This window comes from Nicotiana tomentosiformis, chromosome 12, assembly GCF_000390325.3.
Source record: "Nicotiana tomentosiformis chromosome 12, ASM39032v3, whole genome shotgun sequence".
NCBI classification, from domain to species: Eukaryota; Viridiplantae; Streptophyta; class Magnoliopsida; order Solanales; family Solanaceae; genus Nicotiana; species Nicotiana tomentosiformis.
This window is the reverse complement of record NC_090823.1, coordinates 21,595,286-21,607,827: the sequence shown is the minus strand read 5'-3', so window position 1 is coordinate 21,607,827 and position 12,542 is coordinate 21,595,286. Positions and strand designations below refer to the sequence as shown.

The following is a 12,542-nucleotide window of genomic DNA, read 5'->3' as shown; positions in this document are numbered from 1 at the left end:
AAAATTATTGTAAGACCAAGAGTTTATGGAAAGAAAATTATTTGGAAGTCAGAAAATATATTAGTTATTTAAACTATTAAAAAGTCATCCACACTTATAAATATTTACAACTTATTACTCTATCTTTGAAATTAGGAGACATTTATCCATTATGAAAGAATGAGCTAATTATTAGTCTAGTGACAAAATTATTGGGCCTGACAGATATATATACTCAATCCAATCCATGTTTAATTCTTTCTTTCCTATTAAATGTGGTAACTCATTTCTGCTTCATTTACTTGAACTCCAACGCATGGCCCATTAATATGGCAAGATCTTCATTCTTAATTCTAAATAGCAAATCTCATTAAGATGAAATCTTATTCAAATAATCTGTTGACAAATCTCTTGAAACATGTAAAAACAAACTACAACATGATAATGTGTACAAATAAAACAACACAAAAAATTATCACATGAACCTCTATAAGAACATCACACAAAACAATGAAATAATTAACAAAAGGAGGATAAGCAATGAACCTTTAAGCAAAAACTTTCCTTTAGAACTTGATTAATGCAAAAATAATTCTGAGCCGAGCAAATACACCAAACCAAGGGAAAATCGGCAGATGAGCAGAAAATCTAGCGACGAACCTTCTAAAATTCGAGCCCGGACCGAAACTCGACTGTACCTCGTGAGGCTGCTGGTTTTTGGGGTGAGAGAGGTGACTATCAATAAAGCTTCACAAGGTGTTTTTAGGCTTGAATTTGTGGCATTTTTGGGTCTTAAACAGGGTGATGAATTGCTTGAATTTTCAAAAGAAATAATAAAATGAGTAAAAATTCACTTAGCGCATAAGAAGAATTATTTTTTTCTCTCAATTCTCTCCTCTATTTTTTCCTTCCTTCTCCCCTTTTCTCCTCACATTTCTCTTCTATTTATAGGAAAAACATTCAGAATTTTTTCAATTTTTTTTTAAATTAAAAAGAATTTCCACTTCCCATTTTTCTTTTCTTTTTAAAAAAAAAAAAAAATTCTCCACTTTCCTTTACTTTTATTTTTTAATTTCCCACTTATTTTACTTTTTTTTAAATTTTCACTTATTTTACTTTTCTTTTTTTAAATTTCCACTTTTTTTTACTTTTTTTAAAAAAACATTCATCTACCTTTACTTTTATTTTTTAATTTCATCTTTCTTTTACTTTTCATTTATTTTTAATTTTCGCATTCTTTTACTTTTGTTTTTTTAATTCATACTTTTAATTTTTCAATTATTTTATTCTCATCCGAAAATTTACAAAAAAAATTATTTTTTCGGTTTTATTTTTATTTATTTTATTTTAAAATAAAGATAAAAAATAAAAATAATACTAAAAATAATAATTTGACCTTTTAAATTATTTTTAATTCTTACCCTATATTAAAAAAAAATGTAACAAAGCTAAAAAAATATATATTAAATTTCTAAAAATATTTACATAGTAGAAGGTGGTAAAAATTCAAATATAGTCAAAAATTAGGTGCTCACAGAAGCGACCTCGCACCTGCGGCCAAAATTGCGCAGGTGCGACACACCACAATCAGACTTGCAATTTTTACAAAAATGGTCTGAAACTCGTCCGAAACTCACCCGAGCCCCTCGGGACCTCGTCCAATTATACCAACCAGTCCCGTAACATAAAACGAACTTACTCGGGGTCTCAAATCATATCAAATAACATCGAAATTACAATTCACACCTCGATTCGAACTTTTGAGTTTCAAACTTTTCAATTTACAAAACTTGTGCCGAAACATGTTAAATAAACCCGGAATGACTTCAAATTTGGCACACAAGTCATAAATGACATAACAGAGCTATTCAAATTTTTAAAATCGGATTTTGACCCCGATATCAAAAAGTCAAATCCGTGGTCAAACTTTTAGAAATATTTGGCCTTTAAATTACTAGTTTCCGTTAAATGGTCATAACTTGAGTTAGGGACCTCCAAATTAAATTTCGGACATACGCCCAAGTCCCAAATCATGATACGGACCTACCGGAATTATCAAAATACTGATCTGGGTCCGTTTGCTAAAAATATTAACCAAAGTCAACTCAGTTGAGTTTTAAGGCTATATTTCACATTTTAATCTATTTTTCACATAAAAACTTTTTAAAAATTTATACGGACTGCGCACGCAAGTCGAAGAATGACCTTTCGAGGTCTTAGAACACATAAATAATTATTAAATTTAAAGATGACCTTTTGGGTCATCACGATACTGTATACGTAACATATTACCAAGCAAGCGATGATAAAGATATTAAAATATAACCAAAAGGCTCAAATTAATTTACGCAAATTTGGCTACTCTAGATGTAAGTGATATCTACATCACTACTGCCAAGAAGAAAAACTCACCACCTCAAGTATATAATCTGTCTTATGATGCTCGGATTGAATAAGATCTAGCCACGGACATAAGAGCGTTTCCTTACATAGGAGATGAACACTGAAATAGAAATTAAATTTGAAGTGCTCAAAATGGCAAAGTCTTGTGCTGATAATGTGTTATATAATAAAGACTGTAAAGTAAATAAATCGAAGACAAGTATAGATGAAGATTGATATTTTTATTCAACTTCAAACTGATGTACATAATGAACTGAAATCTCCTCTATTTATAGAAGAAAGGAAGCTACTGTGTAAGCTGCTACTGCAAGTTGGTGTGTAAGTTGCTTGTAAGCTACTACTGCAAGCTGCTGTGTAAGCTGCTTGTAAGCTATTATTGTACCAGACCGGGGATAATATTTATCCATAACGGAGTACCAAAAGGATAAGCTTCTTCATGAGGCTTATTTCCAATAGAGTACTAAATAGATAAACATATTTACGACGGAGTCCCATATGAATAAGCTTCTTCAGGAAGCTTATTTATAACGGATTACTAAATGAACCTCCATAATATAATATATTCAAGTTAACTAGTTTAGTTAAATAGAAGTAACGCTACTTCCTCAGCTCTAAGTCTCTCTTTCACTCTCGTATTTTTTCTTTTATTTTTCTCTCTTAATTTTGTTATTCTATTCTTAATTTTATTGTTTTGTTCTTATTCGGATAGCAATAATATGGATGATCTGATTTACTAGTATCTTTCATTGAGTATCAAACTAGGATTTAAGAACTTCTAAATGCTATCTCCATTCTCCGTAACTAAAATAGGAATATTATTTTCTTCAGCCACTTCCCAATAGTAATACTGTCTAAATTAGTAATATAAGTTTGTTACATAAATATACATGTATTTGTATTATTATTATTATTATGATTGTTATTGTTGATGTCGTCATGTTTTTAATTTCATAGAATTTAAAGTATTCCAGGATGAAACTTCATCTAAGGCTGCAAAGTAAGAATTGGACCTTTACTTAGATGAATCAAAACTTGATCTTGAGAAGTTTTAAGAGATTGATGTTGTTATGTATTGGAAGGATCATTCTAAAAAATGTCTCGATCTTTCAGTGATAGCGCGTGATGTACTTAGTATTCCTATTACTACTGTAGCATTGCAATTAACATTCAATTTGTGGGCATGTTCTCACAAAGTATAGAAGTTGCACCCATCATAAAATTGTCCAAACACTTGTTACTATTCGAATTGGTTGCACGGCTTTTTCCAAACTCAAATTGGTATTATTTTTATGTGAATTTGAATATTATTAGTTTTTGAAATTTAGTTATGTATAATATATTACTAATTGAAATTATGAATTATAGATATAGATGATAAATAAAGATGTTAAGATAACCCTATCACAAACGGATTTAAATTTATTTGAAGAAAGTGATGTGTTGGTGTTGTATATGCCATGAGCGTCATAGATATTTTCTTCAATAGTTTATTTTGAGTTTTTACTTTTAATGAATGAAATATTACCATTTCTTTTCTAGTGTTTATTATGATATATTGGAACACTATCAAAAGTTATTAAGTTTGTATGATCTTTTTGTCTAATAAGTTTGACTCGTAAATATTTTTATTTTTGAGTTTTTAGGTTAGACATTCAATTTAAAAAATGTAAAAATTTATTTTAAAAAATAATTGATCAGCCCATGAGGCCCGCGATCATTGTAGGACTGGGTTATGCTGATCATTTTAATAAGGAATCTTTACATAAATAACCTGTCATATTTGTTGTTTATTTTTTCTAACCGATATATATAAATTATATATATAAAAGATGGATTATACATATTTTATATATCCGCTGATTATATTTAGTTTAAGCAATTGAGTGGACGACTATTTAAGTTAATTTTTCTTTTAATAATGAGTCAATCCAGTCCGAGCAGTCAAATGCCAAAGCCCACGTCCTTGCAAAATCTTCCACTTGTCAAGTACTTAAAAAGCCTCACACAGGTAGTATTCGTTGTGTTAATCACAAAATAAAATTCTCATTTCAATTCAATTTTACTTTGGGATGGTGGAAAATTTCGTCAGTTTTGCACAGTCCACTGAAAAGCGGTAATTCCATTTAATCTATCATTCCTTTCAAGTTTCACTTACCAAATAATTGCACCCCCTGAACTGAATTGAAGCTTCAATCTTTCAATTCTATGAATCACAAAGTAGAAACAAAGATACTTCATCTCTAGACTATAGTAACTACATTTTTTGACTGCTGGCTATGAAAATCCCTCCGGTGAAGCCTCACTTTTTCAAGCCAATTCAGCCAGGTTTCAAGCAGGGTCTGGTGAGTAAAATTAACCCTTTTAGTTATTTTCATTTGTCTACTATGTATGCATATATGTATGATATGGTATGGAGGTGAAGAATTTATCCCAGAAAAAAGCGCACTATTATTCTGAAATTAACCATTTGGGCTAGCTAATTGTAAGTGCCCATTTGGGCTAGCTGATTGTAAGTGCCCATTTGGGCTAGCTGATTGTAAAGAGCCCAAGGCGGAGCTAAGATTTTGAGTTTACGGGATTCTGGATTCGAAAAAGTGTGGCTTACGGGTGAGTACATTATTTATACATATTAAGTGAATTTTTTAATACAAATAAAGAGTTTGAGCTAAAACTATTGACTTCTGACGAGGATCAACCCCTATAAATAGATGTTGAGCATAAAGTTGAAATAGATTTGTAGAAACTGATATGTTTGGTAAGCTGTTCTTTTCGTAAAATGACCAAAATATCTTTAAAATTTTGTAAAGCATATAAAAATAAAAGTATCTTTGTAAGGAAAAGGAGGAACGACTAATATGGAACGGAGAGGAAGTTAAAGTTTTATTTTGGGAAATTTGAGAATTAGAATGTAAAAATCTCAATCAAACTAAGAGGGTGTTTGGCTAAGCTTATAAGCTGGTCAAACTGGCTTATAAACACGTTTTGGCTTATTTACGCGTTTGTTAAACACCCAAAGTGCTTATAAGTCAAATGCTTATAAGCTAAAATCAGCCATAGCCCATAAGTCATAAGTTGGTCACTTTTATGGCTTTTCAGCATATAAGCACTTTTAGTTTGACCAAGATTTTTACTAGTTTATACTTAATAATATTTTTTAATTTACAAAATACTTTTTCTCAAAATAAATTTTCTGACTTTCTCTTTGTTCCATATTCGTTGTTCATCCTTTTCTTTACAAAGAGACTTTTTAGTTTATAATCTTTTATAAAACAAAATTAAGGGTATTTTAGTCATTTTAATAAAAGAACAACTTATCAACACTTTTCTGTCAAACACATCAACTGCTTATTATTAGTTTCAGCACGTCTATCCAAACACGTAAATGCTTAATTAAAAAATCACTTTCAACACTTAAAAATGCTTTTCAGCACTTCAAGCTTATCATCAATTTACAATCAGCTAATCCAAACGGGCTCTAAAAGTGTTTATAAGTTGAAAAGTTATCAGTTGAGGTCAACCAACTTATGACTTTTGGCTAATTTTTAGCTTATAAGCACTTTGGATGTTTACTAACCACATAGGTAAACCAAAAGGTAGCTCATAAGCTAGATTGAACAGCTTATAAGCTTACCCAAACAACCTCTTAGAGCCATTTCATGCCGCAATCAAAACAGCATAGTGATTGGAAATGGGGCAACCCTAAGTTTATGTTGTACTGCAGAAAATACCTAAAGGTTTCTTGAAGTATCTAAAGGACCATGACCATAATGAACATGCAACATTGAGAAGGGATGGTAAGAAGTGGCTGGTGAAGCTGAACGGCCGACGACTAGAAGAGGGCTGGGAAAAGTTTGCAGAGGAGCATGATTTGCAATTGGGAGATCTGTTGGTCTTCAAACACGAAGGTAATATGGAGTTTGAGGTAATCATATTTGATTCAAGTCATTGTGACAGAGAATATGCCGAGTATCTGCAAGAAGAAGAAGATATTGTTGAAGGGGAATGCAAGAAATTTGAATTAAAAGGTAAGATCTTTAGAGTCCATTAGTTTATGCTTGATAAATTTGTAAGCTAATTCCCTTAGTCTTTAAAATAAGTTTCAATTTATTTAGATGAAAAACTAGCCAAATGGTTGGGTGGATGTTTAGATGTTATTCATGTTTTAATTGTAATCATTTTGTCATATTTAATTTCTTCACATGGATTTGTCTACAATTAACAATGTAAAAGACAAACCAAACCCCTGCATCTTGTTTGTCATATTTAATTTCTTCAGATGGATTTCCCCATGCAGAAGCCGCTACTCACAACCCTTTTGGTCAATCTCATTTTGAATGCACTGTTAGATCCTATTACCTGACAAATGGTTACTTGGTAAGTCTCAAAATTCATCCCCCCCCCCCCCCTCCCCAACCATTAAGAATCTTCAGGTAAAGGAAACATAAGCACCATTTTTTTTTCCTCTTTGTTAATTGGAGTTATTTACGGTGATAACATGATGCCTATGACATGCAATGTGCAAATGTTATAAACAATTTCAGCGTGTTCCGTCACGATTCGCATCGAAAAATGGTCTCACCTACAAGAAATGTGATTTGATTATTAGAGATGAAAGACAAAGGTCATGGAATTTAAAGCTATATACCTCCTGTCATCACGTCTATATTGGTGGCAGATGGGCTAAATTTCATGCTGCAAATGACTTAAAGGTGGGAGATCGAATAATGTTTGAGGTTGTTACTAATGGAGAAAGACCAATTTGGAAATTTCATGGTAAGGTTTCTTATTTAAGCAACCTCTTATTTTTCTATGATCTTTTTACTAGGTTATATACACCTTGAAATTATATTACATCTTCAATAACATTATTCAGTATTTGGTTGTCCATACTGTAAAGCATGTTCGTCATAAACAACTACACTTTTCAAATTTACCGAATCCTTGGCCATTCCGCCGGATACCTGTGCTATCCGGTACATGTGCTGATGGGACGTAGCAGGTATCCGGCGGAATGGCCACCACACCAATGTCATAAAAGAAATGTCAAAATAAAGGGGCGGTTTGCTCTATCTATTCATCAAATTTAGATGTTGAGTCCTCTAAATTTCAAGTTTTTGTTATTTAGAAAGTTGAAAGCAATATCTATAAAAGTTCTTTTACAGTTTTACCTGGAAAGGGTGAAATAGCTGTCTATAAGATGTACTTGTTTTTGTGAGCATTTGTCTTCGAGTTAATTAAGATGGTCTTCTATAAGTTCTTACTCAAGCTTATAGGACAGTCATTTTGGTAACTCTACAAACATGTTGCTGAAAGAACAAGGGATCCAATAGTCATTTTAACCCATAAAAGCACTTTTACAAGTCCTACTAAACTCTACTGAAGTATATTATCCTTTCTCTTGTTTGCTTGGCCCTTGAGTTTCTTCATTGCTTGTACAAGTTGAGGGAGGGTGGTGATTTTCAATATGTTGTTCTAATGTATGCATTGTTGGAATATAGTCAGATTCAAATTTTATATCATTGAACTTTATTTTCATAACATCAGGAAGCTAAAAGAAATATCAAGAAGGGTCTACTTTGGGGAGTGAATTCCTGCTAATATCGAAAAATAAGCAAAAGATAGGGTGGATATTTGGACAATATTCATATTTTAAATTGTATTCTTTTTGTCATACTTAATTTCTTGACATGGGTTTGTGTTATCACCCTATAACAGTCAAACCAAACCTCAGCATCAAGTCATCGAGCAACGCATTTCCCTATGCTGAAGCTGCTACTCACAAGCCTTTTGGTCACTCTCATTTAGATTCAAGGCACTGTAACAGAGAATATGTGGAGTATCTGCAAGAAGAAGAAGAAGCTGCCAGCGATGCTGTTGAAGGGACTTCCAAGGAATTTGAATTAAAAGGTAAGCTCTTTGGAGTCCATTAGATATGCAGTTTAGTCCTCAAGCTTTTCGGTGATATATTGATGACATGAGTATAATGCAGTAGTTTGTGTCTTTGTGATTTTATTAAGAAAATTAGAACTTTAAAACAGTAGCACAAAATACTGTAATTACTGAAGTGCACATTAATTGCATCACAATAATTACCACATGATAATATCCGGTTTCTACGTATTAGTACAACTAATTTATACTTGACGAATTTGCAAGTTAAGTCCCTTCCTCCTAAAACAAGTTTCAGTTTATTAAAATGAAAAATTAGCCAAAAGATGGGGTGGATGTTTAGAGGCTATGCATGCTTTAATTGTAACCATTTTGTCATATTTAATATTCTTGACATGGGTTTGTCTACAATTTACAATTTAATAGACAAACCAAACCCCAGCCTCATGTTGTCAAGCAAGGTCAATCTCATTTTGATGATATGTGCAAATGGTTATTAAACCATTTCAGTAATTTCCTACACAATTTGCGCTGGCAAATGTCCCACCACCAACAATTGTGGTGTGATTATTAGAGATGAAAGACAAAAGGTCATGTAAATTTAGGTTACCTATATACGGGTTTCAAGTCTATATTGGAGGTAGAAGGGGTGCAAATAACTTAAAGGTGGGAGATCATATAATGTTTGAGGTTGTTACTATAAAACGATATTTGTAAAACATTTCCTATATGTGGAATATATTTTGTAGCAAACAATTTAGCTACACCAAAAAAGGGCCCAATTTATACATTCCATTTCGTAATTAAATAGTGTATTATCGTGTCATATATCATTGTCTCTCTTTTATAGAGGTCTTTTTTAGTTGCTGTTCCTTGTTATAAGAAGTGTGCTTGGTCTTTCATTGGTTATAATTCATCCTAAAGGGGCAGTTGCACTATTTATTCACTCAAGTTTATATGTTGAGTGCTCTAAAGGCGACCTCACCGGTCTTTATACTTTGTTAAATTCACCATGAAATTTATTTTTGTGTTTGGCTATTCAAACTGTAATAAATGTTATTCATAAACAACTACATGTTCTAAAATTTACCCACCAAACAGTTTTCGAGATGATTTATGAATTGATCTTTGTAAAACATTTCCTATATGTGGAATATATTTTGTAGCGAACATTTTAGTTATACCAAAAAGAGCCTAATATATACACTCCATATCGTAACTAAGTAGTGTATTTAAAGTGTTATATAACATAGTTCTTTGTTTTCTAGGGTTCCTTTATTTAAAGTGTTATATAACATTTTAGTTCCATTTGTTTAATTAAGTTTATATATTGAGTGCTCCAAAGGCCCTGTCCCAGGTTCCATGAGGATAAATTTTCATATGTTGTAATTTTAAAAAGTTTGAAGAAAATTCGTCTATTTTAAAATGATATTTGAAGAATAATATCTATACAAGTTCTTTTTCTTGCAAAGAGAAACAACTATGCGGGAAATAGTACTGAGAAGGCCCTTTTTGTTGAATGTTTCTGTTCGAGTAAATTAAGATGGTCTTCTATCAGTTCTTCCTCTACCTTTCTAGACAGTCTTTTTGTGATTCTACAAACATGTTGCTTAAGGAACAATGGATTCAATAGTCATTTTAACACATAAGATCACTTTTACGACTCCTACCAGATTCTACCGAAGTATATCATCCTTTCTATAATTTGCTTAGCCTTGAATTTCTTACCCAAGTTGAGGGAGGGTGGTGACTTTGAATATACTGTGTTAATGTATGCATGGATAGCATAACCCAGTAAATACTAGTATACTTATTCTTTTTTGCGTTTCTAGAATCTAGTCATATTAAAATATAAATCATTAAACTTTATTTCTGTAACATCATTCTTGTTTCCTTATTATTTGGAAGCCAAAAGAAATTTCCAGAAAGGTTTACTTTGGAGAACGAGCCCTACTCATTTTGTGGTCGATGTTTATACACTGTTCATACTTTAACTATAATCTCTCTGTCATACTTAATATCTTGACATGAAATTGTGTATACAATTACCTTGTAACAGACGAACCAAACCCCAGCGTCAAGTCATCAAGCAAGGCATTTCCCCATGTAGAAGCTGCTATTCACAAGCCTTTTGGTCATTTTGTATGCACCATTCGACCCTATTGCCTTACGTATAGTTACTTGGTAAGTCTAAAAACCCATTTCACACAAACCCTTCAAGAATGTTCAGGCTAAAGTGATTCTGCATTACCATTTTCTTCTTTCTTCTTTGTTTTGACGTCAATCTTGGTGAAAAATCTGAAGTTTTTACTTATATGCGCAAATGGTGGTATACCATTTCAGATCCTTCCTACACAATTTGCACTCACAAACGGTCTCATCAACAAGAAATGTGATTTGATTATAAGAGATGAATGGCAAAGGTCGTGGAATTTAATGCTACGTCCTTTTGGTACTAGCGTGTGCATTAGAGGTGGATGGCGTAATTTCCGTGATACACATTGCTTAAAGGAGGGAGATCAAATAATGTTTGAGGTGGTTACTGATGGAACAAAACCAGTGTGGAAATTTCATGGTAAGTGTCTTTTATTTTTTGATCATCTTATATACGATACACTATGACTATATTTAGTAAGATCTTGGATAAAGGAAGTTTTACTTAAATGGAAGAAAGCACTTAGCGTTCTAGGAGAGCATAATTCATTTTCATTTGTAGCATTTTCAATTCTTATTCTTATCACTAGTTTCTATCAGCATACAAAAATTATTTCAGCTCTTTGATACTCATTTTTATCACCTAACATCAACCTCCCTCCTACTTCCCACAACTACACCTTTTCAAAATTTTAATCAATCAATGATTTGAGAAGTGTAATATTTCTCACAAAAAATATTTTCTACATTTTACTTAGGTAGTCTAATAACAGTTCTTCCTCAACTTTTTCTAGAGAATCATTTTTTGCACTCTTCAGACGTGCCTTTCGGTTGAGTTAACTTCAAGTTCAAAACTAATTCATTAGACGATATTTTTGTTACATAGTTCTCATCTCCGCCTTTTCTTTCAAAATAACTTGGAAGCCTAAAAAGTTTCAAGAGTTTTATGGTTTATGTATTGTCTCTCAAAACTGTACTTATTTTTAGAAAATTTTTAATTAAAAAAGTATATACATGCTTTATAAGAGTTTGACGATTATGCAACCCTATAAAGAATGTCATAGAATGTAATCAACATTTAAACACTTCTGCTTCCTAGCAGGTTTTACATTACTAACTTACATAAACTAATGTATTTTTGGAGGCAAAATTTCTGGAGAGAATTCAAGAATCAATCAAGGGGTTGACTGAACAATGAAGTTTGTTGGTGACAGAAAAGAAATGGAACACTGAAGCAATTGAACGGAATATCTCTCTTTCTCGGTTGATTCAATATACGGTTCACAACCTCAACAAAGCATGTCATGTTTTGTTCCAGAAAACTCCATGTAAGGAAGTAACTAATGACTCAACGCAGGTTTCTAACCCAGAGTACGGTGTTTCTGGTGTAGCAGGAAAAGAGGTTGTATGGTGTTTTGGGTGCTATTTCTTGGCCATTGGAACAACAAGGGTGTGATATGTTCATGTATTCTGACTCGTGGATTGCTAACATCCACGAATTGTTGCACCAAAGGATCGATCTAGTGGTTAACAAAATGGGTGAATACTTCGGAGATCAGGGTTCGAATTCCATCCGAGACAAAAAAAATGCTAGATAAGTTCTTTCTATTTGTCTAAAGCCATGGTAGGCAGAATTATTTGTAAGATGTATTTGTGGGAGGCAAGCTGAATCGGATATCACAGTTATTGGAAAAAAAAGGAACACTTTCTGAATGAGCTGTGTTCATATTATGATTTGATCCACCGTTATAAACTTCCATGAATTCCTTTGAAAGATTTGGGAACTTATCCATTTGTTTAATGATTTGTTCCATATTTCCTGCCTAAGTTATATTTATAGCTCATTGAGCTGAGTTATGTTTTGGCTTTTCCATTGGGTGTTCATTACAAAACTCTTTCTCCCAACAATGAGAGAAACAGAGAAGTGATCCTTCAAATGCCTCAAATATGGCCTTTAACCACTCCTTTATTTTTGTTTCGACATTTATCTTTGGTTGACCAGTGTTAGAATTTGCTGATTGGCAGTTGTTCGTGCAGCAAATCTACTTTTTTTTTTTGGTTGGGAAAAGGGTCAAATTTGCCCATTTACTATTTAAAACTGATCAATTTTAAGCTTT

At 32.3% G+C, this 12,542-nt stretch overlaps 1 protein-coding gene across 3 annotated transcripts; it reads left to right on the top strand.

Annotated features, from left to right (window-relative positions):
* The first annotated feature begins 4,436 nt into the window (after nt 1–4,436).
* Nucleotides 4,437–12,226, top strand: LOC104105763 (B3 domain-containing protein REM7-like). Of its 3 annotated transcripts, none has more exons than XM_009614151.4 (8): nt 4,441–4,724; nt 6,104–6,407; nt 6,659–6,756; nt 6,924–7,155; nt 8,098–8,289; nt 10,331–10,455; nt 10,615–10,846; nt 11,570–12,226. In XM_009614151.4, the coding sequence occupies exons 1-8, from the start codon at nt 4,659–4,661 to the stop codon at nt 11,614–11,616; spliced, it is 1,296 nt and encodes a 431-aa protein (XP_009612446.1). In that variant the 5' UTR covers nt 4,441–4,658; the 3' UTR covers nt 11,617–12,226. The 3 variants fall into 3 exon arrangements, with proteins under 3 accessions (XP_070048343.1, XP_009612446.1, XP_070048342.1); XM_070192241.1 differs by having other exon boundaries at nt 4,442–4,724; nt 6,677–6,756; XM_070192242.1 differs by lacking the exon at nt 8,098–8,289 and having other exon boundaries at nt 4,437–4,724.
* The last annotated feature ends 316 nt before the right edge of the window (nt 12,227–12,542 follow it).